The 27504-nt window shown below is 42.2% G+C and overlaps 1 protein-coding gene across 4 annotated transcripts in view; it reads left to right on the top strand.

Annotated features, from left to right (window-relative positions):
• The window catches only part of ldlrap1b (low density lipoprotein receptor adaptor protein 1b), a 47524-nt gene that overhangs the window by 13157 nt on the left and 6863 nt on the right, over positions 1 to 27504 (top strand). For all 4 annotated transcript variants that reach the window (XM_085257104.1, XM_085257103.1, XM_085257102.1 and 1 more), the window contains exons 2-6: positions 11095 to 11237; positions 12613 to 12725; positions 16422 to 16536; positions 18052 to 18124; positions 24767 to 24862. In XM_085257104.1, coding sequence (XP_085113230.1) covers positions 11095 to 11237; positions 12613 to 12725; positions 16422 to 16536; positions 18052 to 18124; positions 24767 to 24862 — 540 coding nt within the window. The remainder of the gene's footprint in view (positions 1 to 11094; positions 11238 to 12612; positions 12726 to 16421; positions 16537 to 18051; positions 18125 to 24766; positions 24863 to 27504) is intronic.

The following is a 27504-nucleotide window of genomic DNA, read 5'->3' on the forward strand; positions in this document are numbered from 1 at the left end:
CCTGAGCTGGAATGTGGACACTTTGGATCGCAGAATTTAGTGGCCTTGCTGTGTCATCTGGAGCAGTTCGTGTGAAAAATAGCTCACAGTAATCTAGGAGAAGAAAATTACCTGTGTGTGTGTTCCAAGTTACAGGCTGATGGTAAAGGCTTGAATTCTGTTGTGTTGTGGGTTTTTTTTTTTTGTTTTTTTTTTTTTGTTTTTTTTTAGATAAAAGAAACCAGACTGGATGAGTTTACAGATGTAAGTTGAAATGTTTCCGAACAATAATACCGTCATTCTTAGCAGCTGATTTGACGTCGCAGGCGAGGGGGACCAATTTTGTGGCCGCCCTCCTTAATAAAGCTGTCGGGGCCAAACACAAATCATGCGACCCTCGGGCTGAAAAGACTGTTACTGTTATTTATCTTTTATTTGTTCTCAGCGCTTGTGCAATCATGTCTTGTATTTGGAGATGAGCTTTCATCCATTTTCAAGCAGAGAAACACTATTAATGTCAGCTGGAAGCAGAATAGATCGCAGTGACAAAATGACTCTGTTGACAGCATGGCTCTGGTGGTGATTTGTGTTTTTTGTGCCTGTATGGCTGCACCTCTCTCCCTCTTTGGGAGCTCCACCGTATGAACTGAATTATTTAGTCTGCACTCGCGGCGCAGCGGAGTGGTCCTGCTGTTTCCACAGTGATTAAACTGTTGCATCTCCCTAATTGGCCATTACATTTGTCATACAAAGGCGGCACTTACGTGCGCCTGCTGCCTTCATTTGCAGATTTTTAACTTCTTTTAAAAATATTTTACAAATATTTCACTTCCCTTTTCTCTTTCATCGTCTTCAGTCTTTATTTGTCTTAAAATGTCTCGATGCCTCAATCTGTCCTTTGTCACCCTCTGTCCATCTGAAAATAGAGGCATGGCCAGAAAGAGCAGAGTGATACTCATCCTTTCTGACCTTCCTCTGTGTTGGCTTTGACCAAAAGACTCGGCACCATCACCACTGCTTTACCACTTCTGCACAGGCTCATCGACCAAATCCCTTTGATTATAATTCCCAAGACTTCTGTGCCATCTTGCCTCTCCTAATCTCTTGTTGCATCAAAAGGACCCATCTCCCTCTGTAGTTTTAGCTTCATTAAAACTTCATGAAAACTTCTGGGTAATGATCGAATCTTAAAGTAGCGGCCAAGACCATCACGTTATGTTTTCTGCCTTTTACCACTAGAGGAGATGGACAGCTGCAGCTGGGCCTTGCTGCCATATCTCACTAATAGCATGTTTGGTTAACCCTTCAGACCTAATCTTAAAATTTAGGCGGAGACATAGTGTATAAATACACTATGAGTTCTAATTTAACCTGATGGGATAATGATTGTTGGGCAAGCAGCGGTTGGGTGGGGAGTGTGGACACCCAAGTTTGTGAATGTGATAACTCGGGAACAAGGCGATGTAGAAGTTTGAGATGGATACCATAGATGTATCTGTTAGTGTGTGTATGTTGATATTGTGATTCAGCATTGCACTCCTAACAGTTGTTCAGTTGTTATAGGTTAACCCTATTTTTTGTGTTTTCGCTCCTGCGGTGTTTTGTCAGTTTAAATGGATCTCCCTCCCCAGTGGGTTTGTTTATGCAGGTGTGAACACAGTAATTGCACTCAGGCGTGGACCAGATCAACCAGACTGAGACCAAACCCTTGATGCCAAGTGATTGCACATGATTTAACCTTCATCTGACCCAACTACCAGGTGCACTCTGCAAGTTTAAGCTAATCACCTTGCTCTAGCCACGTATCTCTTGCTTTCTGGGATATGTCTACTCTGATATGAGTGCAGTATATGTGCACAGTACACAACATGTAGCAAATAGGTGTAAAAGTAAGTGGGGGCTCGCGGCTTTAGAACAGAGCGGCTTCTTCCTGTTTTTACTTTTGCTGCTGCTGTCCCCAGACAGTAAGAGGACCGGACGTCCTCTCATGGTTAATAGTGACACATTTTGGTTTGCTTGGAGTAAAACATGGAGGGAAAAAGCTGTATGTTTATGAATGAATTTGGACAAGGATTATCTGGAATGGGATTCTTGTTCCCGGGTAGAGGAGACTGGAGCAGGAACTGGCAGAAGGATTAGTGTAACGTCTCCAATTATTTTGAAGAGAGAGCTGAGTGTAAATGTGATGCTATTAATGTTCCTGGTTGATCTGATTTCCTTCCCCTCATGGCCATGAGCTGTGGGAAATGACCAAAAGAATAAGCATTACAGAGACAAGCAGCAAAGATGAGCTTCCTGTGAAACCATTAAGGAGGGGCTGAGAGTCGAGCCAATTCTTCTCCTCATCAGGTGCCTCGTGAGTGCCTTGTAGGTGAGGTGTTTTGGGCATGTCCACACTGGTGAGATTGGGAAAGCCTCAGGGTTTCACCAGAAGAGCTGGATGGTGCATTCTGGGAAAGAGATGTGTGGGCGTCTCTGCTTAGACTGCCAGTGCTGCAATCCGGACTGGGAATAAGCAGCAGAAGGTGGATGGATGGATAAATGGAAGATTATTCAACTTTTAGATATTAGACAAAGTAAAATAACAGAGGTGATGGAAAAGGTTGTAAGACGTGACAAAGACTCAGTCATGAATAATTCTTTCTGTGCTCCAGTTTTTGATATGCAGACTGGCTATAAAACTGAAATTCAGTGAAATAACCACAGATTTCAGGAGCTTGAAGTGTGAGCTGAACACAATCTGACATTGTCATACATTGCGAAATGCGTCAGAGATGCTCTTTGTGCAGAAATCTCATCACTTTAATGACCTGTTATCACAGTTGGTTACAGGAACATTTGATCCAGACATCACACACATTACGTTCTTCTCAGTTTACTGTGAGCTGTTGTGTTTTTTTTTTTTAGAGGTTTCTCACATCAGCAGTTGAGCGATGAAGCAGCAGTACATTTTTCCTGGTTCGCCTCTTCTTCTGCAGCTGGGAGTGTTGAAACTTGTCCGAGGCAGGAAGAGACTGAGGGGATGGCAGCAGGATTTGATTGGCAGAGTGAACTGTGTGATTATGGGCTGCATACGCCTCAGTGACTGATTGTCAGAGGCTCCTTTATTAAGGGTTATTACGAGTCTGTGATACTGTTGCTTTAACCTTTGTCATATCAAAATGTAAACATGTAAAGAAATGTGTGGATTCAACATGAACTGTGTGGGCGACTCTGTCAAACCTGTTTTATTTCCAAGGATAACTTTGTTTCAACTTTCAGTGCAGCAGGAAAATCGGGAAAAATGAGCTGTGTTTTTATGACAATCAATCAAAGAGTTCCTTGGTATGCATTTGGTGCATATGTCTGGTTTATGCCTATTGTAATGATTTAACTTCAGAGGAGGGACATTGAAATTAATGAATGAGTTAAAGTGTAACTATAAGTCACAATCTGATTTCCATTCCTGTGCTGAGATTTCAGTTTCCCAGTCTTTGTTCCTTATAATGTGAACGCTACAGATGATGTAAACGTATGATAATGTACGTGATGTAAACGTCACACATGCCTAGACAACCACAGGCCACTGGAGACAGACTGCTTGGTGAGTGGTTGCTGGGTGAAATGTGTCGAAAAGAAGCTCTAAAAGTCTGCTTCCTTATTGCTTTGGTTGCAGGCAGATTGCACGAAAGACGCATACTGAAAATGGAGACTGTTCTCCGTAAAAGTAAAAGTCGTGTCTTACTGGTGCAACTTTTACTTTGAAGGCAAACGGTCTCTGCTGTCAGTATGCGTCACACTGTTCAGTTTCACATCAAGTTCAGTGAGTAGTTGATGTGAGTTTGCTGCAGTCAGTCATAGTTTCCAGGAAAGCTACAAACTCTGCAACCTGCTTGCAACCAAAGCCATTGTAAGGAGGAGGTTCTTAGAGCAGTGCAGTATATGTCTTCGTGACCAGTTTTACCTAGTGACTCCCAGTAACCTCCAGCATCAACTTGCTATTTTGCTGGGCAATACACATTTTTACCTTGCAGCCACAGGTTACTATCGAAGAGTTTGTATTCCCCGATCACTGGCTGGTCTCTAGACCTCTGTGACTGAGAGCTACATATAAAGAAAACACACTGGCAGCTAATTATACTTATATCCTTTGGACAGAACCAGCTGTGTTTGCAGCACATGACCATCTGACCCAGAAAGGCACGAAAATGTAGCACCCTGCTTTATTTATCCGCTCCATCCTTTGAAGAAGATTGCTTAATTAGACCATTGTGCTCACTGATAAGCACAGGCTCTACCTGTCCTGTCCCCCTCCTCTCAGCTAACAGCAGCTCTCCATCACCTGCTCTCTCAGGCTTATTTACAGGCAGTGTCACCCATGAGCAGCTCTCACTGACCGGCCGAGAAGCCTTTGAAGTTTGCTCTAATCAGCACCGCAGCTGCACAGAGGCTGCTGCTGGTGGGGGTGTTAGTTGTGCTAATGCAAATGTGACCAATATGAAAATGGATTATTATTGCATATGAAGTAGTACTCTGGGTGTATGCACCAGGCTAAAAATAGCTCCAGTTCCAGAGTTGCTCATTTGAACCGCTATCGTGCCAGCTTTTGAAGAAAGCTGTTGTTTCGTTCTCATTTGTCTCATCTGCTGAACTTGAAGTCTCGGCTTGTTATCTGTGCAGTCTTGTCTTACGATTGCCTTCCCAGATCCTCCCTCGATAAGGGATTCCTGAGTCCCTGCAGTCAGGGTGAACTGCTGGTCACGCGTGGCTCAGCGGCTCGCCTTTCAGAGCCTGTGCGTGTTCTGTGATTGGCATCTCTCCTCATCCTTGAATCACTCGGAGCATTTACTGAGCATGTCTGACAGTTTGTTGAAATTCATTGGAGCAGACCTGTCAGCGGCGTGACTTTTGTGTAAACACTGAATGTCTCTCAGCTGAAGCTTCGCTGTCTCTTCTACAAACACCAGCAGGCATCCAAGGTTAGAGATGTTATGACCGTGCAGGTTAAGCCTGTGTTTCTATCCATTACAGAAAAGGTGAGATGAGGTAAGAAAAAGAAGAGTGATAAGGAGAAGTAAGGTGAGGCAAAGAAAGAAAAGGAATGGAGAGGGAATGTAAGGAAATGAAAGGTGAGCCAAAGCAAGGAGTGAAAAAGACGAGGAGAGGTAGGGAAAGGCGAGGGGGGGGGAAGTTAAACATAAAACAGTATGGAGCGGAATAATTTAAAACTTAAATAAAACACAATGAAAAGTAAAATTTAAACAAAATATTAAACGATGATTCACTTTAGTTATATAAAAGCAGAATATAGCACAGCAAAGTGGCTTTATAATGCAGTATAAAAAGCTTACTGTGGGTAGTAAAAGAAAAACGAACCAAAAACAAGCACAGCAGATATGAGATGAGATTACAGCGTCTCAGATTAACAGTGAAATAAACTGTATTAACATGAGAGAACAGGTGGATGCTGCGTTTGTATGCAAACATCTCGAGCGACTCCTTGTAACTTGGTTTCAGTGATGAATAGCAGCTAGTGATTCTCCACCACAGATTCTATTATAGTGAGTGTTTTTCTTATCCAGGCACTAATGTAACTGCAGGATCAGCTCAGCAGGAGAGCTTCATCTGCCCCCCCCACTCAGGAGCTCAAAGAGCTCGACCTTGGAGTGGGGCGTTCACTGTCAGACTCGCCCATTACTTAAGTGTCGGTTTGGTTGGAGCTGCTTTTAGACCATTAAAAACCATTCTCCATAACCACTCGCACTGGGTTGGTTTGGCTGGAGAACAAAGGAATATTATAGGCTAGCAGCTGTTTCCAAATGGTTTATGTTCCCTAAATTATATGGTGTCTTAAATTGCTGTTTACAGTAACTGTGTTCAAAAAGCTTTGGAAAACTGAAATAGTTTTTTGCACATCAATGGTCTCCTTTTATATTTGTTCAGCAGTTTTTAAATTAAGTACTTATTTACATTTACAAAATGGGAACTAGTTAAAATGTTCCTCAGAAAAGGCATAACATTGTTTCGTGCTGTGCCATTAACTACATTTTTATATCAGTTACCGTTTTTGCTCCATGATATAATGAAAACAAAATCAATACGATTTTTTTATTTTTATTTTTTAATAAAATCAGTTGAACCCCTGTCCTGTACAGCTACGTGTTTTCGGTTAAAAAGCCCAGTCTCACTCTCTGTTTAGTTCGGCTCGAGCCAACATGGTGTAAAAGTGAGCCACTGGTCAACAAGGGAAGAACTCACAGCGTTTTCATAGTTAATGGTATCCGTCCACGGCTGGCTTCATCCCTCGGTGTCTCGCTGCGGCTGCCAAGTCCCCCGCAGCCTGGGCTTTTCTTTGTCGCCATCTGCACCCACAGCCTGTGGTGGAGGCTCAGGCACGCAGGGACGGGCGGTTGCCCTTGTGAAATGGGCTTTATGATCAAAGCCCCATCAGCTGGTCTCGACCTAACTGGCAGTTTACGCTCGCCACTGACACCCTTGCCAAGGGAGCCGTGCGCCAAAACTAATGTCACTGGTGTCGTGCATGCGTGGGTTGGTCTTTACTGGCATTTCAAAGATAAATCAGCGCCGGAGCTCAGAGGGAAATTTGGAAATGACCTTCTGTAGAAACTTTGAATAATTCTTTGCAATCACTTTGTTTCCTGTTTTGACTTCCTCACTTCCTATATCAGCACTGATGCAGGGACCTTTGGGTTGCATAAGCTACTGCTCAGGACTAGACTGCAGCTTGCTTTAAACACCAGTATCAGTGTTAATGGATTGGTGTGATTTTATTTATTTATTTATTTTGATCAATGGGGTCAAAGAAACCCCTCACATTAAACATTCTAAATGATTGGAATCACAATATTTTGTACAGTGCTATCTGCCTTCTTGGCGACCATCATCCTATCGGCTTTTGGTGTGTCAGTTTTATGGAATGGAAGTGTTTAAAGCAAGTATGACGTAAAGTTTAAATCTTGTTATTGTTTATAACAGTGTTATATCCCATACTGGTATTTTCAGCATCGGTGTGGCCCAGAATCTTTTAAATGCTGCATGTCTAATAAGATGTTTGCTGCTCATTTGGGACTTTCGAGCGTGACAGTGTACGTAACGATTAGTCTGCATGTAGACAAGCAGTCTGTGTTACTGTATTTAACACCACCAATCCCTTTTCTTCATTTAATTAAACTTGGTGTAAAAAATGGCTGAATTGTATATTTTTATTTTCAGTCTGGGTGAAATTCCTTTTAGAGAAGACCAATACCAGTAGGAGAAACGTTAGGTTAACAAACGTTACATTTGAAGTAGGGCTGAACGATATATCGCATTTGCGATAATATCGCGACATGATCAAGTGCAATTTTCTAACCGCAAAGGCTGCGATTATACTCTGGACATGTCCAAATTCATGGGCTGCATCCTCCTGAGGCCGCATTTGTAGACCGATTACGTCACAGCGACGTGCCGAAGGCTGTCCAAATTACTACCATATCCCAGAATTCATAGCGCGGCCCAGCCAAACTCCAGTTTCCAGCAATGGCGGCCGCTACTAAGTTTTAAAATTACTCATACTAATCTTTCTGGGTCACAAAATAAACTTTTAACATATTTTCAGGCGAGAAAGTAGTTGTGTAAACATCAAATATCTGCTCGGTTTATCAAGATATCCCATATTTGCAAAAGTGCTTCGACGTTTTCAGAGGCGTCTGCTACCCACCAGCTCGACAGCTAGCCGGGAGCTCGAGGGTTACTGATGCGGCCGAGAACGGCACAACTCCCGGCACATCATTTTCAGATCACCGCGGAGTTTCGCTGCTCGGGTTAAACGTAATATATAAGTCACTTAGACAACCTAAAAATTTTATTGTTGGGCTTTTTTCAGTGTTTTGTTTGTTCGTGAGTAAATCGGTTTGGCTGAGATTAAAGTTATTAGATTAGATAAAATAAAACTTTATTAATCCCCCGGGTGGGTTCCCCCTTGGTTTTCACACAGCTGACTAAACGTCAAACAGAAAACTTATTAAACAGAAGTATGAGACAGTCGAGAATTTACACCAGTGTCTGGTTATATTTTAGATAGCAAGAAGCAGACGGCCGAGTTTATTAAACTCCACCGAGACAGCGGTGACGCTAATCAGAACTAGACCGTCCAATTTCACGCCTTTAAATTTTAAAGGCGTGTTTGTGTGTGTGTTTATACAATTGCTATTATGTTTGCACTTTATGTATAATGTTACTGACTGCAGAGATCAGTAAGATGTGTGTATTTTTTATTTATTAGTTTTATTTATTTAATATTATTTTTTAATTGAATGACTGTCTAGTAGTTCACAGATGTCGAAAAACTGAGTGTGGTAAAGCCACTGATTTTGTTTATGTATATTTCTGCAATCTGCACATTGTACTGACTTTCATTTTAATGTTTACACCAGGGTTCCTTGCCAGCACTTTATGCTCAGATGTTTGTAAGCTATTGTGTATGTTCAAATATACTGTTGTGATTGAAGAAGTTAAATAAAAATGTCAGTCATCAATTCATGCATCACCTCATGTCATCATAACAGAGGTCTGTCTTCCAGGAAAGAACAGTTTAAAATTAATGTAATATAGTATTGGCCATACTATATGATGTATTGCTTGTCTTTGTTTAATAATACAGAAGACAAAGACCTTAAAAAATAATCGCATATTGGGGCAAAAAAATCGCAATTAGATTATTTTCCATAATCGTTCAGCCCTAATTTGAAGCCCTTAGAAAGGCCTAAACTCTTCCCACTTACACCTGTTTGCACATCTTGGACAGAAACACTGTGGCACTGACAGCCGATCACGTCGAAGACCCTGGGTTAGTGCTGTCGTTGATAATGTTTTCCGATGGACCTTTTGAAGGGGGAAATGGATTCCCTCTGCCCCTCACTCAATCACACCACACAGAGGCAAGCCCTAAACCTTTTACAAGCTTCAAGGAGAGCTCGGCTTGTTTGTTGTTGGAGCGAATGGCTGAACAGTGACAGCAGTTGTTTACTTGTGTGAACTTCCACTCAGAAACTTTTTTCCTGCTGTTTATGCAGCTGGTTTCTAATTTACTCAGTTTTGCTCTGCTTTGTTGGGTATCTAATGCGATGTGCTGGCATAAGTTGAACATAGGTGTCGGGGATTTGGCACTACTTGACCAGATGCAGAAGCTTTATTCATAATGGCACAATAAGACGAAAACAAATTCGCCCTGAGCCGTCTTTTATGAATAGCTTCACTGTCAGGAGTTGGCAGAATTATAAATGAAATGTGGCAAACAGGAAAGAGCGACTAGTTTTTCCTCTTGAATCTGCAAGAGATGTATGATCTACACAGCGCTGCTCATGTTGTTTTCCCCTTAAATGTAGGTGTTTTTGTAATCAGTGTTTTTAACAGAATAAAGGTTGATGATGGGAAAGAACGGGATAACTGTGAAACTGAGGCTGTGCTTAATTGTGTGTATAATTGTGTGTATTTACTGATATTGAAACGGATTTGAAGTGCGAAAGCAGAGAACAGATGCAGTGAAGAGTAATTAAAAAAACTGCCGTTATGCTTTGCTAATGTGTGATTCATGCAAATTAAACAAACTAAAGTCTTTGGCTGTCAGTAACTGCAGCTCCACATTTCCTCTACACACTTCCAGCTTCATGATAAAGCTCTTTTCCTTTGAAAGGTACTTTATCACTATTGTTTCATTGTCTGAAGTTTCCCTTTTCTCCCGTGTACCAAACAACAGGAGATTTGCTGATGGAGTCATTTTTACTGATGGAAATACTCCATGTAGTTGGGGTGACAGCAGTGACGTCTGGGTAAAGCCTTTGTGGCACCTTATGAAGCACATAGATTTTGTTTTTTGTTTTTTTAACTAGAGGTCATTATAGTTCACCAAAACAAAGTATGAAAAACAATTCAGTTAACAAAGCTTGTCTTTAGCTTTAGTCCTCTTCGTGTTGGTCACATGCGCCATCACAGACAGCTTATGGAGGCATGGATGCACATGTTTCTCGAGGCTTGGGGACGTTTGCATGACTCCGAGTCAGCTGCCTTCAACGGCTGTTTTTGTTGTCGTGTCTAATCTGAACTGCTCAGGTTTTGTCCCTGACACACACTGAATCAGATAAAACTAAAAGAAACACTGAAACTAGTATCAGTGAGGCCAAAACCACCTTTTCTTTATGAATGGAAAAATGTTTATTGCATGATTAAAAAGAAACTACAGCTGCTTCTTCTTTGATTACTGATGAAGTATAAAGAGATGCAAAAAATGGATGTATAATTTTATGATATAAAGTTATGCATTCATCCTTGTGGGTTCCCCACATCCCCCTCAGAATTAGCAGAATATTTTGTGCTTTTAATCTACTGTTAATTTCATGCAATTTGAATGTGAGGCCACAGATGAGGACATCCCGTCTTATGCAAAAAGAAAACTGTTGCAATCTGAGGCAGTGAAGCAACAGTTGCGAACCTCTTCTGCTGGTCTTACAAGATCACACAGCTACGTTATATTAGTGTTAAAATGTGACGATACTGAAAAGCACAGAAGAACTCATAGGTAGAACATGAGTCTGCTATCTGAATGTTGGTGAACAGCAAACCTTTTCTTTTATTATGACTAGCCGCATATACCACATGGTGGTAACGCCACTGAAAGTTTGCCCGAAGTGTTTTTTTTAAAATCAGGAAACAGCTCTAACATGGAGGGCACCAGTGCTTGTTTCTGTTCCTCTACAACATAGACATGAAATTGTGCAGTTTTGCTGCTGAGTAAATTGCCCTTGAGGGCCCTTAAATCAAAAACTATTCTTAGTATTAAGGTTTTGTTTATTAGTAAACAAATCAGTTGATCCGTGAGGGTCAGGTTGAAGGCCTTGCTTTTCCTGTTACTCACCTAAGTTGAGCTCACGGTCTTTAATGTAGCAAGTGTAATATACTCCATACAAGAGCATAATCTTACCATTGTGAAAGGAGGGTGTACAGACCCATGATAAGGACACGTTCTGCCAGCCTGCAAGCTGTGGTGACATGTCTGACGGGGGGATTTGCAGCCTGCCGTGCAAACGGCTAGTAATGGTGGGGGGCAGAAGTGTCAATGGTGTGTGTCTCATGTTGCAGAGCTGCCGGAGAACTGGACGGACACGAGAGAGACCCTACTGGAGGGCATGTCGTTCCAGCTCAAGTATCTGGGGGTCACGATGGTCGAGCAGCCCAAAGGAGAGGAGCTCTCAGCAGCAGCTGTCAAGAGGATAGTGGCAACGGTGAGACACGCACGCACGAGTAGTTTAAAATCTCTTTTTAATGTTCAGAAAACGGTTCCAAGAAAATGAGTTTCTCTCGAGCATACGTGACGTTTCTTCATCATCACCTCTGCTGCTTAAATATTTTAGTCATTCAGAAGCGTGCTCCGTTATGACCTGACCTCGCCGACACCTCGGTGAAAAGTGACTGGTTGGCTGCTTCCCTGAGGCCCAGGTTGACATTTAGAGGAGGATGCAATTAGTATGTGGACACTGTGTGACTCAGTCAGCTTTATCATGGTGGAGAGCTTAATGTTATTGGATCTGGCAGCTCAGTGGATAATGAAGTTAGCGGTGGCAGAATAGTGGGACACGGTGAATGAAGTCACAGCCTCTGATTGGGTCTAATCTGCTGCCTGCCCTTAATGCCCCCCTGCAAAGGATGCTTACTCCTGAATGGGAATTGAGTGATTTTAAGCAATAGACTTGATAAAGTAAATAATCTTTATCGCACAGGTTTGTGTGACAGTGCTTTTGTCTAACGATAGACACCACATAGATTGTATACGATACCCTGAATTATTTGCTGTCACATAGGCGCTCTAACCACGAGAGGTGCTCATATTAAACATGGCTGAAGTATTACATGACAGGCCTTTGTACAAGTAATCCTGAGAGCCACAAGTTCAGGCTTTAGACTCTTCTAAGCACACAGTTTCAGGTGCTTTTTCTAAACTTGATGATGTCCCTGAGATGGACACAGAAGCTCCGCCCACCTGCCATTCAAACCTTGTGTGTGCAATGGGCAGCCAATTAGATGCAAGTATGTTTAAAGGTGGAAGAGCTAAAATAGTTTGTTTCCATCAAGCCTTGGTAAATGATAAAGAAGGATTGTTTTGAGCAGCGCATCATGCGAAGCTACTTTGATAAATCCAGGAATGAAAATGTGGAGCTGGAAATGAACTCCGTGCCCAGTTAGGCCCAGTTAGGCCCAGGTTAAAATGATCTTCACATTACTACACTAAAGTGAAACGGAGGGAAGGTTTAAAGCATTTCTACATCTCAACCTCAGAGTAATTTTAAACTTGAGGATATAAAACACATTTTTTTTCTTTTTAGCTAAAATATTCTTTTTATGAATAAAACTGCTACGAGAGATACAAGTTATCATTTAATAGGTTGGTTGTTCCAGCCCACTCCAGATAGAGTGGGTCTAACATGCCACTTTAATGTTTTATGTAGTTTTTATTTTTAACCATGCTGAATGAAGATTAGCACCTGAGGTTTTAGCCTCTTTTTCCTTCTGTTAGCTAACTCTCTCTCCCTCTTTTTGTTTTTGTGGCCTCCACCCTTTCTCTTTCCACCCTTTCCTCTCTCTACATGTTCCTTTCTCCAGGCCAAAGCCAGTGGAAAAAAGCTCCAGAAAGTCTCGTTAACGGTCTCCCCTCGTGGAATCATCCTGCGTGACAGTGCCTCAAACCAGCTGATAGAAAACGTCTCCATATACAGGTCAGTCTGCCTCTTTCACCTCCTCAGGCAAACATTGTGTGCCGCTGACCTGACCAGGTTGTCTGGATTTGTGAAATAGTTTCACCCTAAGCTTGTCTTTATCATTCACAATAAAGCAAAAGTTGTTATCCGCCTCTTGCTGTCATTTATCACTGGATAGATGTGTGTTAGGAGGTGTGGCGCTCCCAAGGCGGTGGGAGAGGCAGGGAGGGTAGGAGTCTATCAGCGCTGTTTCTAATCAGTCTCGGTGCTCTCGGGAGCTGTGTGTCTGAGCTTTTACCTCAGATGTGTCTTACACACACTTGTCTTAAGAGCTCACTTGCCTGCCAGAGCTTGCATATGCTGGCCCCGAGCTGGATTCACTTTTCTCAAATTCCACTTATATGAGTTGACAAATCAAGGAGAGTTGGGACTTTCCAGCGTTTTTCCCAGCACGAATGTGGGCTGTGTACACTAATTTCTTTTCAAAGCTGGCAGATTGAGGACAACATTTAAATTATTGACCGTTTTCTCAAGGTATCATGGAGCCATGTGATGGACAAGTCGTGTTTCTGCCTGTATTTGAGAGGAAAGTCTCTCCACCTGCTCAATTTTGCATCGCTTATCACTGAACAACTGTCGCCTAGCTGTGCAAGATGGAGCTAATTTTCCAGCATGCACCATTTATCTATATTAAAAATCTCGTCTCTCCATCTCCAGGCTGTTTTTCTTTTTCTTTTTTTTGGGGGGACTAAACTTGGCTAACATTTTCACTGTTGTGCAAAGGGAGGGTGAGGCAGAATGACAGATGTCACAGGGTTGGGTGGAGATAAAACTCAGCTGATTAATTGTGTTGCTGGAAGCTGTAAGTGTATCCAAACACATTAAGATCAATTCTTCATTTGCTCTGTAAGAATTTCTTTTATTTGCATCATTTTTTTGTGAGCAATGTTTTTTTTTGTTTTTGTTTTTTTTAACCAAGGACGTTCTGGAGGAAGTGAGCGAAATGGGCTTCAGAAAATTATGCAGGGATCTACAGTTTTAGCCCCGAGCTCCATATTTGTTCAAATTAAAATGATGCAGGAAGAGCTGACAGCATGTCCTGTTATCACTGGATTAACTGGATACTGAAGAAAACCTGAAAGTTGTGATTTCTGAGCTGATTTTCAGCAATTTATACACTGTGGGATTTGGGGAGATGCAGGAGTAGACACTCCTATTCCCGTGGGCTGTGTGGGTGTTGTTAAAGCTGGTGATAGGAGAGCCAAATAACAGGGTGGAGCTAGAACAGCTAACTTCTTTTGTTTCATATCTTTCCCTCGCTATTTAACTAATAGACTCCATATAAAACAGAGCTTCCAGGTCTGAAAAGTGAAATCAGGCCCAAAAATGCAGCATAAACCTTTATGTCCACAAAACAACCCTCCTTACTCCATTAAAGCTAGTTTAAGTAGCCGGGATTCGACCTCCAAGGCGTCCGCCTTCAACTGCCACAAAGCACTTCACATCTGCAGCTCCACCCGCAGGTGGTGTGCTACAGGAAAATGAGTTCATGTGGCTCGTTTTCACTGAGCCTGGAGGTTGAGGTGTCTCTGGTGCAGGCCAGGTTTCTGGACCTACTAGTTGTCGTCTCTATAGCGTGCTCATGAGTCAAGCTTGGTGCTGCTCTTCGCTCACGACTGATTTGCTATAGCTCCTGGCATCTCTCGGGCACCCAAATCCCTCCACCACCAGGTCCATGGAGTGGTTGCTACTGTTTTGTTTTAAAAGGACCTAAGACAAGTCACGGGCATGTCCCAGCTCCAGCTGTAACTGCAGTATCCAGGTGGATGAGTTCAACCTTATTTGAGATGTTAAGAAGAGGCCATAAAGAAGTTGGGTTGCAGGCTGTAAGCGATCTTACTTGTTAAAATGTCCACGTGAACTCAAGTGGATATCAGAGGAAGCTGACACGTCCGTGTTGGCGTCATTGTTCAGCACCAACCCTCTACTCCAGAAAAACGCTGCGTTAATTATGAACTTGCTTATTTGAAGAAATAAATAGTTTATAGTAATTAAAAAGCTGTACCGGGCGAGTCCAGCTGTGACATCAGCATAGAGCTCAGACGTAAAGAAGATGAACGGCCAATAAACAGATTTGCCTGACACCCAATTTTCCCCGACGCCCTCCCGCCTAAACATTTGCCCGTAAATCTCGGTTGTGTTCCTCAGATCACAGCTGTGATTCTTCACCCCTCCAAAGTTTTTTATGTCTGTCATTGGTTAGCAGACTGTGTGACTATCGCACAGTGAAGATGATGCACGAAGGAGAAAGGAAGGACAGATGGCAGAAATTCATTATATCCTTCTTCCATCATCTTGGGTATCCCCTCCCCGACTGGCCGTCGCGCTCGAGTCTTTGGCGTTAGAGTGATGGCATCATGATCAAATAGTGGAGCAAAGCTATTATGGCTTAATTTGAAAGCGTACTCTGCACCTGAGACTGACGAGCCAGAGCGACAGACGATGCAGAGGATTCGCACATCAAGATGACCTTCTGCGTGTGCACGTTTTCCCCATGGTCTGCACAGAGTCCAGGCGAATTCTTGTAATTTATTAAAGTAACTTTAGCCTATTTCACGAAGCCATGCAAAATTTTACCAGCATACAGTGAAATTAAAGCTCCTCCAGTTACATTAAGGCAGGGTGAAATTTTTGCTCTAGTTTTTCCAGCATTTCTGATTTATTTATTTATTTTTGCTGTAAGATCTTTTACACTCTTAATAATTTTTGGAGGGGAACATGCTGCTGCAGTTTCTTGAGCTCCTGGCTTGTACTTCTGTGATTGAGGCTCATCTGTGAGCTCAGAGTTTTAGGATTCTTGAACCTTCAGTTTTAGCTCAGGGGTGATATGTTAGGTCCAAACTATGTTAGAGAAATTATTAGCATGATGGCTCTTTGTCAAAAGAAAATTAGAAAGTTATTTGAACACAGAAGGAATCATGGCTCCAAAAGCGCCCCGGGTAAAAAAAGAGAGGTTTTAAGATTGATGGCTGCTCCTTCAATCACACGGTGATATGAGACTTGAAAGTTTTCTCTGGTGAATGATCAGAAATCCCATCAAACATACAGGGTACCAGCAGGGTTAAATGACACCTGTTTGAACAAAGTTGAGTTTTTGATTTTAGATTGTGATGCTTGCAGTGGGAGTTAAATTCATCCGATTCAGCCCTATAAAAATCCATGTAGATATCTCCTATATTTATGAAGTTAGGATGGCTCAAAAGTGCTGAAATTAAACGGCATAAATTTCAACACGGATGGCTTACAAGATCGGAAAATATTCATTGTAAATTTTGCGTGGCATCATTAAACATACTGGAGTTATTAGCAGCTGATTGTTTTCCAGATTAAACTGTTTTTTATATGGAATGTCCCCACTGTGATTTATGGGTTGACACTGTGGGTGTGTGTAGTAACAGAAACCAAACAGCCCAGATGTCCACTGCACACGTTCCTTTTCAGATTTATGACTTTGTCCAGCTGTGTACCTGCACACAGCTGGTGTGTGTGTGTGTGTGTGTGTGTGTGTGTGTGTGTGTGTGTGTTTGTTTGATCACGTGTGCAGTTTTAAGTCAGATTTCTGGAATAGCTTAAGGGCTTAGAGCAGATAAAGTTTCATTTAATCCCAGATGAGTCTTAAATTAAAGGCTTTCTGAATGTGTGTGTTTGTTTCAGAATATCATATTGCACTGCGGACAAAATGCACGACAAAGTGTTTGCCTACATCGTCCAGAGTCAGCACAACGAGACCCTCGAGTGTCACGCCTTCCTCTGCGCTAAGAGGAAAATGGTGAGTAAGTTGATATTTTTCAAACGCCTCCTGCTGTGTGAAGAGTCGACGTGGTCGCTGACGTTAGCTTGTCGACTGTCACTGGGCGACAGGACGTCTGAGTCCTGTTCTTCTTTGAGCCCCAAAACAGTCCAGATTCAGCTTCAATAAAATGTCTGTTTGCTCAGGTATTGCCCACAGGGTTTAACAGCACTGCAATAAATAAATGCCAGCAACTGAGCTACAGTTAGGCTAATATACACACATTAGCATAATGAAGATGTCGTTCATGTTGATGGCACCATCGTACGGCAGGAAGAAGATGCAAAAAATAAACCAAACCTCAGAAAAGACAGGATTGGAGATGATCCACAGGTTAGTCATCAATATGTTACTGTGTGGTTTGGATCGCTCGCCCAGGAAAAAAGCCCGATCCATAACTTAATGTTCACACTATAATTAAAACAACTTTTGGGGTGGATAAAGGAAGGACAAAGCTCCCCATCACTGTAAAAAAGGCGAAAACCTTATTCAGCGGGGTCATTGTGCTAATCTGCTCGACAAGTAATGACATAAGAGAAGGTTTAATAAAAGGTTAATCTGTCATAGCAATTAGTTTTTATAATGAAGGTTTCTTTCTTTTCCCCGGCACACACAAAAAATAACAGAATCAGCCTCCAGTTTACACAAGTGTAGGTGACTTATATGCACTTACTTTCTGTATGAAACACTTCCTGTCTTTCCCTTTATTTTAAAGGTAAATTGAACATTTTGGCAAATCTGTTTTTTGGTCTGTTAAAAAACAAGCACTGTTGTAACCAGCAGTACCACTGCTGATCAGACTAAAGCTTACCCAGCTGGGATACAGGAAATGACATGATAGGGTTATAAATGTAATAATGTAACAAATATAATGTAATCCCTGAGTGAAGGAACTGAAATTAAAGAGGCAGATTTCTCATAATGCAAAGAAATCTACTGCGAAATGTTTTCTATGAATAAATGCAATGTGAGCTAAGGACACACATTGCAGCTTCAGAGCCTTAATACAATTTTGGATTCAGGTAAAACATGCAGCTTCTGCACCTGGCCACACATGAAGAACAGTTTATTCAGAGACCTGAGAGTCGCCGCGCTGACACTTTACTTGTATTTATGCAAATGTGTAAATATTAAGTCGGGAAAAGAAAGGAGCGGGAGCATGAAAGGTGAGCAGGTTGTCATCCCTCTCTCGGCTTTCTCACCATCCCTGGAGTTCTGCCGAAAGAGCCGCTCCCTCCTCTTCCTTCCCTTCACTAATTTCATTGTGGTCAAAAGGCCACGTATCCTCCCAGTTGCATAAACAACTCGTCGTGTTGTCCGCGAGTTTCTCTTCCCTCTCTCCGAGTATCTGTGAAGAAAATCCTTCTTATGTCGATGGTCGTTTCCTGTTTGTGTCACAGCCATACCTTCCCTTCCTTCCTGTAATGCATGAGATGCGTATCGTGTATTATTCATCCCTCATTCCTGTCTCTGTCTCTTCCTCCGTCCCAACAGGCCCAGGCGGTAACTCTAACGGTGGCTCAGGCGTTCAAAGTGGCGTTTGAATTCTGGCAGGCTGCCAAAGAAGGTACGCATGGTCGCTCTTCATCACCACAGAAAATTTCCTCTCTTTCTTCTGCTCTTGGCTTTTACACCCTCCAGAGAGGTCACGTGAAATACTGGAGATCTGCTTGGCTTTCCCTGTGATCTCTCTCACTCACAGAGTGATGTCCTCGTCGATTCCCTGCACAGCGGTGAAATCACCAGCCAAAGGCACCTGGTTCAGTTTATTAAAGGCAACTTAGTCATGGTTAGAGAGTCTCACAGTTAAAGGTATCAGTGTGAGGAGGGGTGGACAGGAGGATTAGCCTGGGGCAGAGGTGGGGTGACTAGAATAGATCTTCTCTGTTCCCTTTACAACAAAATAAAGACTCAGATGTGTGGGAAGTGGGATTTTTCTCATGTAGTTTATTATATGGAAGAACAAAAGTGCCAAACTGAGACATAACTCAAATGTGGAAGCTGTTAAATGCACCAATGTTTTTTGTTTTTTTTTTACTTTGGATTAACATTACATTGCAGTCAATTTTCCATATTTTCCTCTGTAATTGCAATTTATTTTGCATTTACTTCACTTCCATGTGCATTTCTGCTTTACTATGCAAAAAGGCTAGTCGCTGGATTAACTGTTGGGCTCTTTTTTTCATGCAAAGTTGACCCCATGACACACTTTGCATAGCAAAGCATGAAGTCATACAGTTAGGTCAGTGAGTGTTCGGACAGAGATGCAAATCTTGCATCTGCATACAACCACAGTGGAGTTTAAATCAAAAATCCAGATTTTCAGCTTTAATTCAAGAGGTTTAATAAAAGCATTGCACTGTTTAAAAATTACAACCATTTTTATTCACAGAGGTTAAAAGTTAATTGGACAGGTGACAGATGTTACATGACAAAGTAGAGAAAAGCTGAGTTGATTCCAAGCACTCATTTTTAGTAGTTGTAATCAGGTAGTTTTGAAAAAATAGTAAATGCACCGAACAGCTCAAGGAAGACAAGTGCATGAAAACAGAGTTGCACAACAACTGCACAGCATCTAACCAAGTCAAGAACACCCTCGAAGAGGAAAGCACATCATTGTCAAAGTCTACATTCAGGAAATGCCTTCATGAATGTAAATGCAGAGGGGCTCAAGGGAGGAAACACAGCATTTGGTGATGAATACGAGTTCTAGATTTCAGTAAGTCATTGAGTTCAAACGTGTTTCTTTTTAAAAACTTTGTCCAGTTAAAATCCCTAATTCTAAACGGTTCATTGCATGTTTTTATTAAACCTCTTGAATCAAAGCTGAAAGTCTGCACTTCAACCACATCTGGACCGTCTGATTTAAAATACACTGTGGTGGAGAACACAGGCAATATTACCAAAGTTAAATATTTATGGACCTGACTCTGAATGTAAAAAATAAAAACACAGAAAGATTGAGCTTGGGAAGATGGCAGTGGGGAAAATACACAAACGGTACACATTTAATACAGAAAAAAATGTATAAACCTTTAGGTATTAATAAAACCATCCATCAATTTTCTAAGCTGCCTGCGACTCTCCATCAACAAACCTGCCATCAAAGCTGAGAAATTCCACCAAAACTAATTAAGAAAACAGAAATTTAGCTGGAAGCTAACAAAGTATATTTATATTTTTGTTGAGTTGTGTTGAGCCTCTCTAAAACCCAGTTGAACAGTTGGTGTGAGTGTCAAAGGAACCGTGGAGGCGGCAGCCAATCAGAGAGCTGTGTGAGGCCGGTGTTTCTGCAGCTCAGCAGAAACATGCATGTAATTTTCTGCACGTATGACTCCAGCGTAAATGAGCAATTCTTGCTACATAATATCAGTTTCTGCATCGGCACCCCCTCAACCATTTTCTCTAATCTTTACGTTTGTATCGCCCTGTGAGTGCTCTTTGAATTTTGTGATTATCCTTTGTCGTCTTGTCTTACACCTGCCTTCCCCGTGCATGCACAGTTTAGTTGTTTTCTATTCCCTCTCCATCCAAATCCATCGCTTCTTCTGTTTTTGGTTCTTTTCCGAAGGAGTGGAGAAGAGCGACTGAGGGGGATGGGGATGAGGAGAAGAGAGGGGCAAGAAAGCATGAAAGGCAGGGTAGGGAGGGGTGTTTGGATGGCGAGTGTGTGAGAGAGAAAGGAAAATGATTGTGTGTGTGTGTGTGTGTGTGTGTGTGTGTGTGTGTGTGTCGGCGGGAGCTCAGCCTCCTGACAGATTCAGTGTCAGTGTCATTGATCCCGTCTCAAGCGACGGCGTGCTTATTTATTCAGTCCTTTCGAGACGCACGCTTGCTCTGTTTGAAAATCCAGCCGCCTCTTTCTTTCCTGCAACATTTCCACAGCTTCCTCTGCTCTTACTGTGGAGATTCCACTGTGGCCACATTTCCATTTTGACGAGGGATTATTTTATTTTCCCCCCATCAAAATCAAGGCCACGGACTCCTCGCCTCACGCCTCTTCGTTTGTCTTTTTTTGTATTTCTGAGTCGAATATTAAAGAGTACAATTTAGTACAGCCTCACTCGCCCCATCCTTCTCCTTCCCTCGCTCTATACTTTTCACCTCGAATTTTTAATGTGGGCGAAGTCGCTTAATTGAACGAGTTGTTATCTGTTCTGTGGGGTTATGGAGGGGAATATATATATATTTTTTTATAAAGAAGCCGTGGTGCTCTCTTGTGACAGGGAAGAAGAAAGAGAGATGGGGAGAAGGAAAAAAAAAATCCTTTGGAGTCTGTTTTCATTAAAGTTGCAAGACCCCGGGGACGAGGGCAGGAAGGGAGATATCCACCGCATGTCTGTGTGGTTTGCTTGTTTCTTACAAGCTCTCCACCACCACCACCACCCACCGTGGTTCTGCACATTCCTGACCCACATTCCTCTGTATATTACAGATCCCATCTCTGCTCATAAATCTGCCTTCATAGAATATTCACTGCAAACACTACAGCAAGCTTTGAACTGCCGTATCTGTGAGTTGGCTCCATGTTTAGCAGCCGACTGAAAAGTGCACACGTGAGGATCTGCAGGAGAGAAAAAAACGGGTGCCCTGGGAAATTTTTCTAAGGCTGCCATTACCAAGCGACCCGGGCTCATGGGAAATGTTATTTTCACTGCACCAAGAATGACGGTGCGTATAAGAAAGTTGTGGTTAGAAAAGCAGAAAGCGACATTTCATCTCAAGCAGTGAGGCGGGAATAAAGCTCTATAATCTATTTTTAAGACGAGCTGTAGAACTTTATTCATGCTGAAAGTTTGATTTATAACAACCAAAACATTAAACACAGCCTATAAACAAAGTGGAATAACTCAATAAAATAAAACATACAGATATAAAATGGCTCAATAAGTTTAAAAGGGCAGAAAAATTATTAAAAAATAAACAAGCTTGTATATAGAAATGTAAAAATGCTGTATAACAACATGAAAAAGACCAAGTAAATCCTCTTATTAATGAACTTTATTCTCTTTTTTTGCATTTTTAAAACTTCAAAGCTGCAGTTGTTTTTGGTAAATTTCACAACGTGATAATTTTATTAGTTTTTTTCTGACCAATTTAATCAAATTGGACTGAACTAAAAATTTTATCGAGCCTTATGGATGTTTTGCCGACCCACAAAAACGGTGGAATCGATAAACCTCGAGGATTCTCCTTCAGCTTCCTTTTTTTCTTTTCTTTTTTTTGGGAAACTGTAGAAAATGCACAAATCACAGATATGACTCACAAATATTTCTTAACAAACGGCTGTTTTTATGAAACACATCAAAGCTGCAAGACTGAAAACTCAACGCAGTCTGCCCCGAAAACAGAAAATCCACGAAATAAATGAAAGCGGGCATCAGTGTTTTTGGCAGAGAAACTCCAAACAAAAACCAGGACGGACACTTAAATGGAAGAAAACCAGATTACAGTGGGCTGAAGAGAAGTGGTCATGGGCTGCGCGGTCAATCACGAATCTGTGAATAGAAAATGCACACCTTTCCTCATGTATGACATGAATACACATGTAAGGTAAAAGAGCAGGAGAGACTGTGAACTGAAACTTTGGACAGAATTGCTTAACAAGTGGCAAAAAAAATATTTTGGCTTTCTTAACTTAATCAATCGCTGTGATTGGCCCCAAATAAACGGAGGTGTGAAAATCAGGGAGTGATGCTAGCGCTCGTGTGACGACACTGGGCTCATTGAAAGATTTCTCAAACTGCACACGAGTACTTTCCGTCTCTGCACAGACGGATTTCACATGTAGTTGTGTAATTCTGATGATTCATGCTTAAACAGCAAGTTTTAAAATATTTTAACACAATTCAAAAACACTTGTGAAACTCAAAGCGTGTGAGATCAGTTTGAGCTTGTAGCTGCGTGTACGGTTCTGTAATGTGATGTTGTGGGAAAGAGATTTCTGTGAGCCGCTGTGCTTTGCTCGGGTTGGTGGATCCTCTCTTGTTCCTCCACATATAGGCCATAGGAGTGAACAAAGGATGCAGCTCAAAGGCGTATCAGTGGAAGCGAGAGATTTCATGTTGCTCATTAAATGGCATGCCAGAGAGGAGTTGCAACATGCGCTTGTGCAAGCTGCAGCAGCGCCCTCAAAGAACTGGTGAAATATGTGGTCGTATGTGACACAGCTCAGGCAGATTACTGACTAATTACCCTCTGATGTCTGTAAATATTTATATGGCTTTTGTTGTTGTTATGTGTAAAACCACAGTTTGCCACAAAGTGTGATATCTGTACCACTACTGTTGCACAGCAGTACCTTCAGAGTCCCTCTAGAAGCGAGCTTTGCCACTCTGCAGCCATGTTTCCGTTTGCAAATGCAGAAACGTGCCAGTCAAACAGCTACTAACATGTTTCCTGCTTTGACCGTTGATTGGCTCTTCTGGGGCTGCAGGACAACCATCATCTCCAGTCCCCCCGCATAGATCATCGACCAGGATTTATTTAGTCGCGTCTCTGTTCCTTTTGTTTCAGGTCAAACTCTGTGTCCAGTACAGCTCTGTAAGCCTAATAAATTACTTGAAAGTCCTTGATTCTGTTCAGGAGCTATCCTGGAGCCGATCAGATCTACTCGGGTCCACATTAAAAGCCCCACAGAGGTTTTCTGCTTCGAGCTGTACAGAGCACTTGAGGAGGGCAGGAAATGAAACACTAAAAGATCCTGTACTGCTAAAATGCTTCTGGTGTGACTTAAAGCCGTGCAAAGAGTGGGACAAAGATGTGTCTGAGACATGGCGTCACAGACATGCACCCAGTGCACCCAGGGTTTGCCTAAAGGAAGTGTTTTCTGTCCTCAGTTAACTCTGCATGCAGTTTGAAGTTGTGGCTCTGACATGTGTGAATAATACAGGGCCTGAAACTGCTCTGCTGGACTGAGATTAACAGAAATGTTGTGCAGGAAGTCGCAGGGAGCTGTTGCTCTGCATGGAGAAACTTTTCAGCGGAACGCCCGGGCCAAACACAGACCCAGGCGCTCCCTGTTTAAAGGCTACGGTTACAAACCCTGCTGTAGCTGGCAGATGATTTCAGTAATAGTCTTAACATGTTCAAAGATTTCGCTCCTTTTTTGGGGGGGGATTGTATAACGTACAGCAGCAGAAGTTTTGAAAAGATTCATTAATTAAGCTTTGAATGAAATCTTTCAAGCTTTTTTTTGCTGATCATTGCTTATAGCCAATGAAAATCACAAATCTAGTGTCTCTGATTCTGAGAAGATCAACCAAACATGATTTTCAACACTGAAATATCAAATGTCTGAAAAATATGCTCATTTATACGCTTTGTTGAAAGTTGTTGCTCCTCGAGGTTTCTCATAGATTCTCTGTGGGGCTCAGGTCAGACAAGTTGGTAGGCCGGACACATTTGGTACTACTGCAAATTTCCTCTACTGATGGGAAAAGAAATCTGCATCTCCAGAGAGCTTGTCTGCAGACGGAAGCGTGACGCTTTCTAAAACCTCCCGGGTCACGCTGTGTTGACTTTGGCTTCTGAGCCTCATCCTCCAGACTGCAGGACCTCAGTTTCCAAACTGCATCTTTTATCTGAAAAGAGGATTTAGAGCCACAGAGAAACCATCATGTTTATTTTTTTTTTAAACCAAACACTTCTGATGTAATGTCTGGTTTAGGATTGGTGATGTTGGGAATGATGTGGTTGTAGCTTCCTGAAAACAACTGTGCGTTGTTGCTCTTGATGCTGTGACGCCAGCCTGAGTCTGCTTGTGTGATGCTCTCAAAATTTCTTCAACTGTTCTTTACAACCATTTAAAGTCTGCGGTCGTCTCTGTTGTTTTTGCACCTTTTCCTGTTGCGCTTGCTGCTTAATATTCTTCAATACAGCTTTCAGGCTCTTCAGCAGTGACCTTCTGTGTCTTACTGTCCTCATGGAGCATGTCGATAATCATCAAAATTGAAGCAAAAGACGCCCTGGGATATTTCACTTTGCACATAATGAATATAGAATTTGTGAACATTTAACACTGATTGTATGCTTGTTGAGTGAAACTTTTAACCACATCTGAGCTGCATGAAGGCAAACTGTTCTTTGCAGCACAACCACTCTGGCCCTGTGGTTAGAACTTCCTGAATCACAGATTGTCCTCACTGACTGCACTGTTTTCATTTTCTTTCTTTTCCTTTTTGTTGTCCTGCTCTGTGTTTCTGTTCAGAGAAAGAGAAACGAGTAAAGTCGAGCTCAGATGGGGAAGGAGCCAGCAGCTCTCAGTCGGACAGCTCGGCCAGCCAGGGCAGCCTGAAGGGAGGAGGTGAGTCACGTCGCCCATCATCACATCTTTTTCTCTCTTCCTCTTTCTCTCTGTCTCTCTCTCTCCGTGTCGCAGCGATCGTAGCCTCAAGGGACGGAAGAGTGTTCAGCCACTTGTCAAAGGTTGGCCTACATGGAGGCTGCAGGTCAGCTGATGACAGTCTGCTTTTCATTGGTTACCATTTCTCACTAACATCACAAAAGTTAACAGTAGGTGACTGTTTAAGGCAGTTACATGCGGTGATAATGGTGCTGCTGATGATCTGGTTAATTTGAACACATAAAAGCCACACTGCAGTCATTGTGGATGCATTAAACTGAATCTTGGTTCAGCGATTCCCCTGACATTTTTATGAAAACAAAGGACTGCTATCATGCTGTTATTCCGCCTGACTCTGGAAGCACAATTACAGCCCTGTTTGTTTAGAAAGCATGAAAGAATTTCACATTTCTATTGCCCCCATTGTTCGATCAGACCCTAAACATCCGCTGAGCCAGACGACCTGAAGGCATTATTAATCCCATACATGTCCACATCCAGGGAATAAATTACACGAAAAGCATCATGTTGTTATACGATGCTTTATTTTTGTGCATGTTGTGTTTGCGCATGCCTTTCCCTGTCCCGACCCGATCCTTTCGATATTTGTTTGGAGTGGCCATTTTTTTACAGGAAAGTCTTAAAAACATCAGCTTTGTGCTCCTCTGCTCAGCCAGCAGGCCTCCCGTCAGAGAAGCGCAGCTCCCTAAATGTGTTCTGATGCTTTATTTGGCTCTGCAGTGCTACACGTGCAGCGCTTCATGGTCAACACGGGCTTTAAAGATGATCCTCTGTGAGAAGACTCAACAAAGCAGAGATTTTGCAAGCAGAGAGGCTTTTTTTTTGGACTAACATTATCCTACTGACCCTCTGGTGGGTCATTTAGCTGCCAGTGGACTGCGTTTCTGTGAGGCAAATTAGCATAATTTCACAGCAGAGTAAAGCTCGGTGCTCTGGAGTTTTCGCTGCCAGCCCTGAAGCAGTGATCAGGGACAGCAGAGCTCTTACATTTATCTGCTCTTCACTGTGTGGCTGATGCACTAGCAGCGTGTCAGAGACTCTCGGGATCAGTGGCGTTGTCGGAGGTGAGTCAGCTTTATTCGTGACACACGATACCCTCGACTTTCTCCCAGCGCCAGGCCTGTAAATGCCACGTCCTGCCATAACCTGATTGTTGGGGGATTTTGCCTGCAGGAGATGAATCAGCCTCTCAGTCTCTTCCTCTTCACAAGGTTAAAAGTAGAGCTTAGTTTCCTTATAATTTAATCTGATGGAGGAGATGATGATCATTTTCTTGGTTAAAAGTTTCAGCACTCAAGTGTTTATGCATAGTTCTGTGACACGATATGAAGCAGCAAATTAAAAACTTTAGTCTTTATTTCAACAGGAAGTAAAACAGCTGTGATTAAGAGATAGGCAGCATTAAACAAGCATGTGCAGTCAGTACATGCTTATTCCAGGGCTTGACGTATCAAGGTGTAATACAAATTAATCTGGTCCTAAAAGTATGGAACTGAACAATAAAACATGTATTTTAGTCAAACTAAGTTAAAATGCAAGAAGCAGTGTGGAAAAAGTCAACTCTCACTGCTTCTGTAGGAATTAAGAGGGTAAGCAGCAGCCAGGTGCTGCTTGTCAAATGTACTCGATTAATTGATCATCTGCAAGTGTGAGCACATCTATAAAAGGCCGATTGGAAGCTTTCAGGTGTGGGAACGTAATGCCAAGGAGGAAAAACATCAACAGTGGTCTTAAATAAGCAGGTTTTGCTGCGAAGTGTTACACTTTCAAACAATTTCAAGTCCATCATTCTGCAGTGACAACGATTATTCACAAGCGGAGAACATTCAGGAAGCTGCCAATCTTCCCAGGAGTGGATACCACAGCAAAGTCACCCCAAGGTCAAACAATGCAAAAAGACTAAGAGCCAACAAAACCCCCAGATCACTCCATCTTAGACTCTGCAGGCCTCAGTTAGCGCTTAAGGTTTAAAGTTCATGACAGCACAGTTACAAAGTATAGCTTGTTTGGAAGGATTACTGGGAGAAAGCTTCTTCTCTCTCGTGAACTTTAAAGTATTCCAGAGTTAGATGTGCTTGATCCAAATTGTGTTATGCAACAGGACAGTGATCCCAAACACAGCAGCAAATCTGCAGATTAGCTGAAAAAGAAAAGAATGGAGGTGCTGCAGTGGCCCAGACGAAATCCAGACCTCAGCCTTACTGCAACGCTGTTGTTCATCGAAGAATAGATGATTTTTTTGTTGTTGTATCCTGATCTATAAAACCTTAGACGTCAAAAAGACGACTGTCAGTTTAAAATCAAAAGAAACAAAAAACTTTTGGTATCATCTTAAATATTTATCCACTTTAAAAAAAGTTTGCTTGTTAATCACCTTTCAGGTAATTGATTGATGAATTAGTTCTACCTTGTTTGTTCACAGACCCTGTCTTTCACTATAGTAATAAATAAGCTTTTAAGTGAGCAGCATTAATCATCAGATGAGTCCTTCCCCTCCCCGTGAAGGTCTGTCTCACAGTATTGCCTTTTTCATAACAGCAGAAGGTCTGAATGCCTTCTGTTGACACACAGGACAGACTGCA

This window comes from Mchenga conophoros, linkage group LG19 (assembly GCF_057382185.1).
Source record: "Mchenga conophoros isolate Kocher_MC1m ecotype Shallow Benthic linkage group LG19, M_conophoros_male_GT1.1, whole genome shotgun sequence".
Classification (NCBI taxonomy): Eukaryota; Metazoa; Chordata; class Actinopteri; order Cichliformes; family Cichlidae; genus Mchenga; species Mchenga conophoros.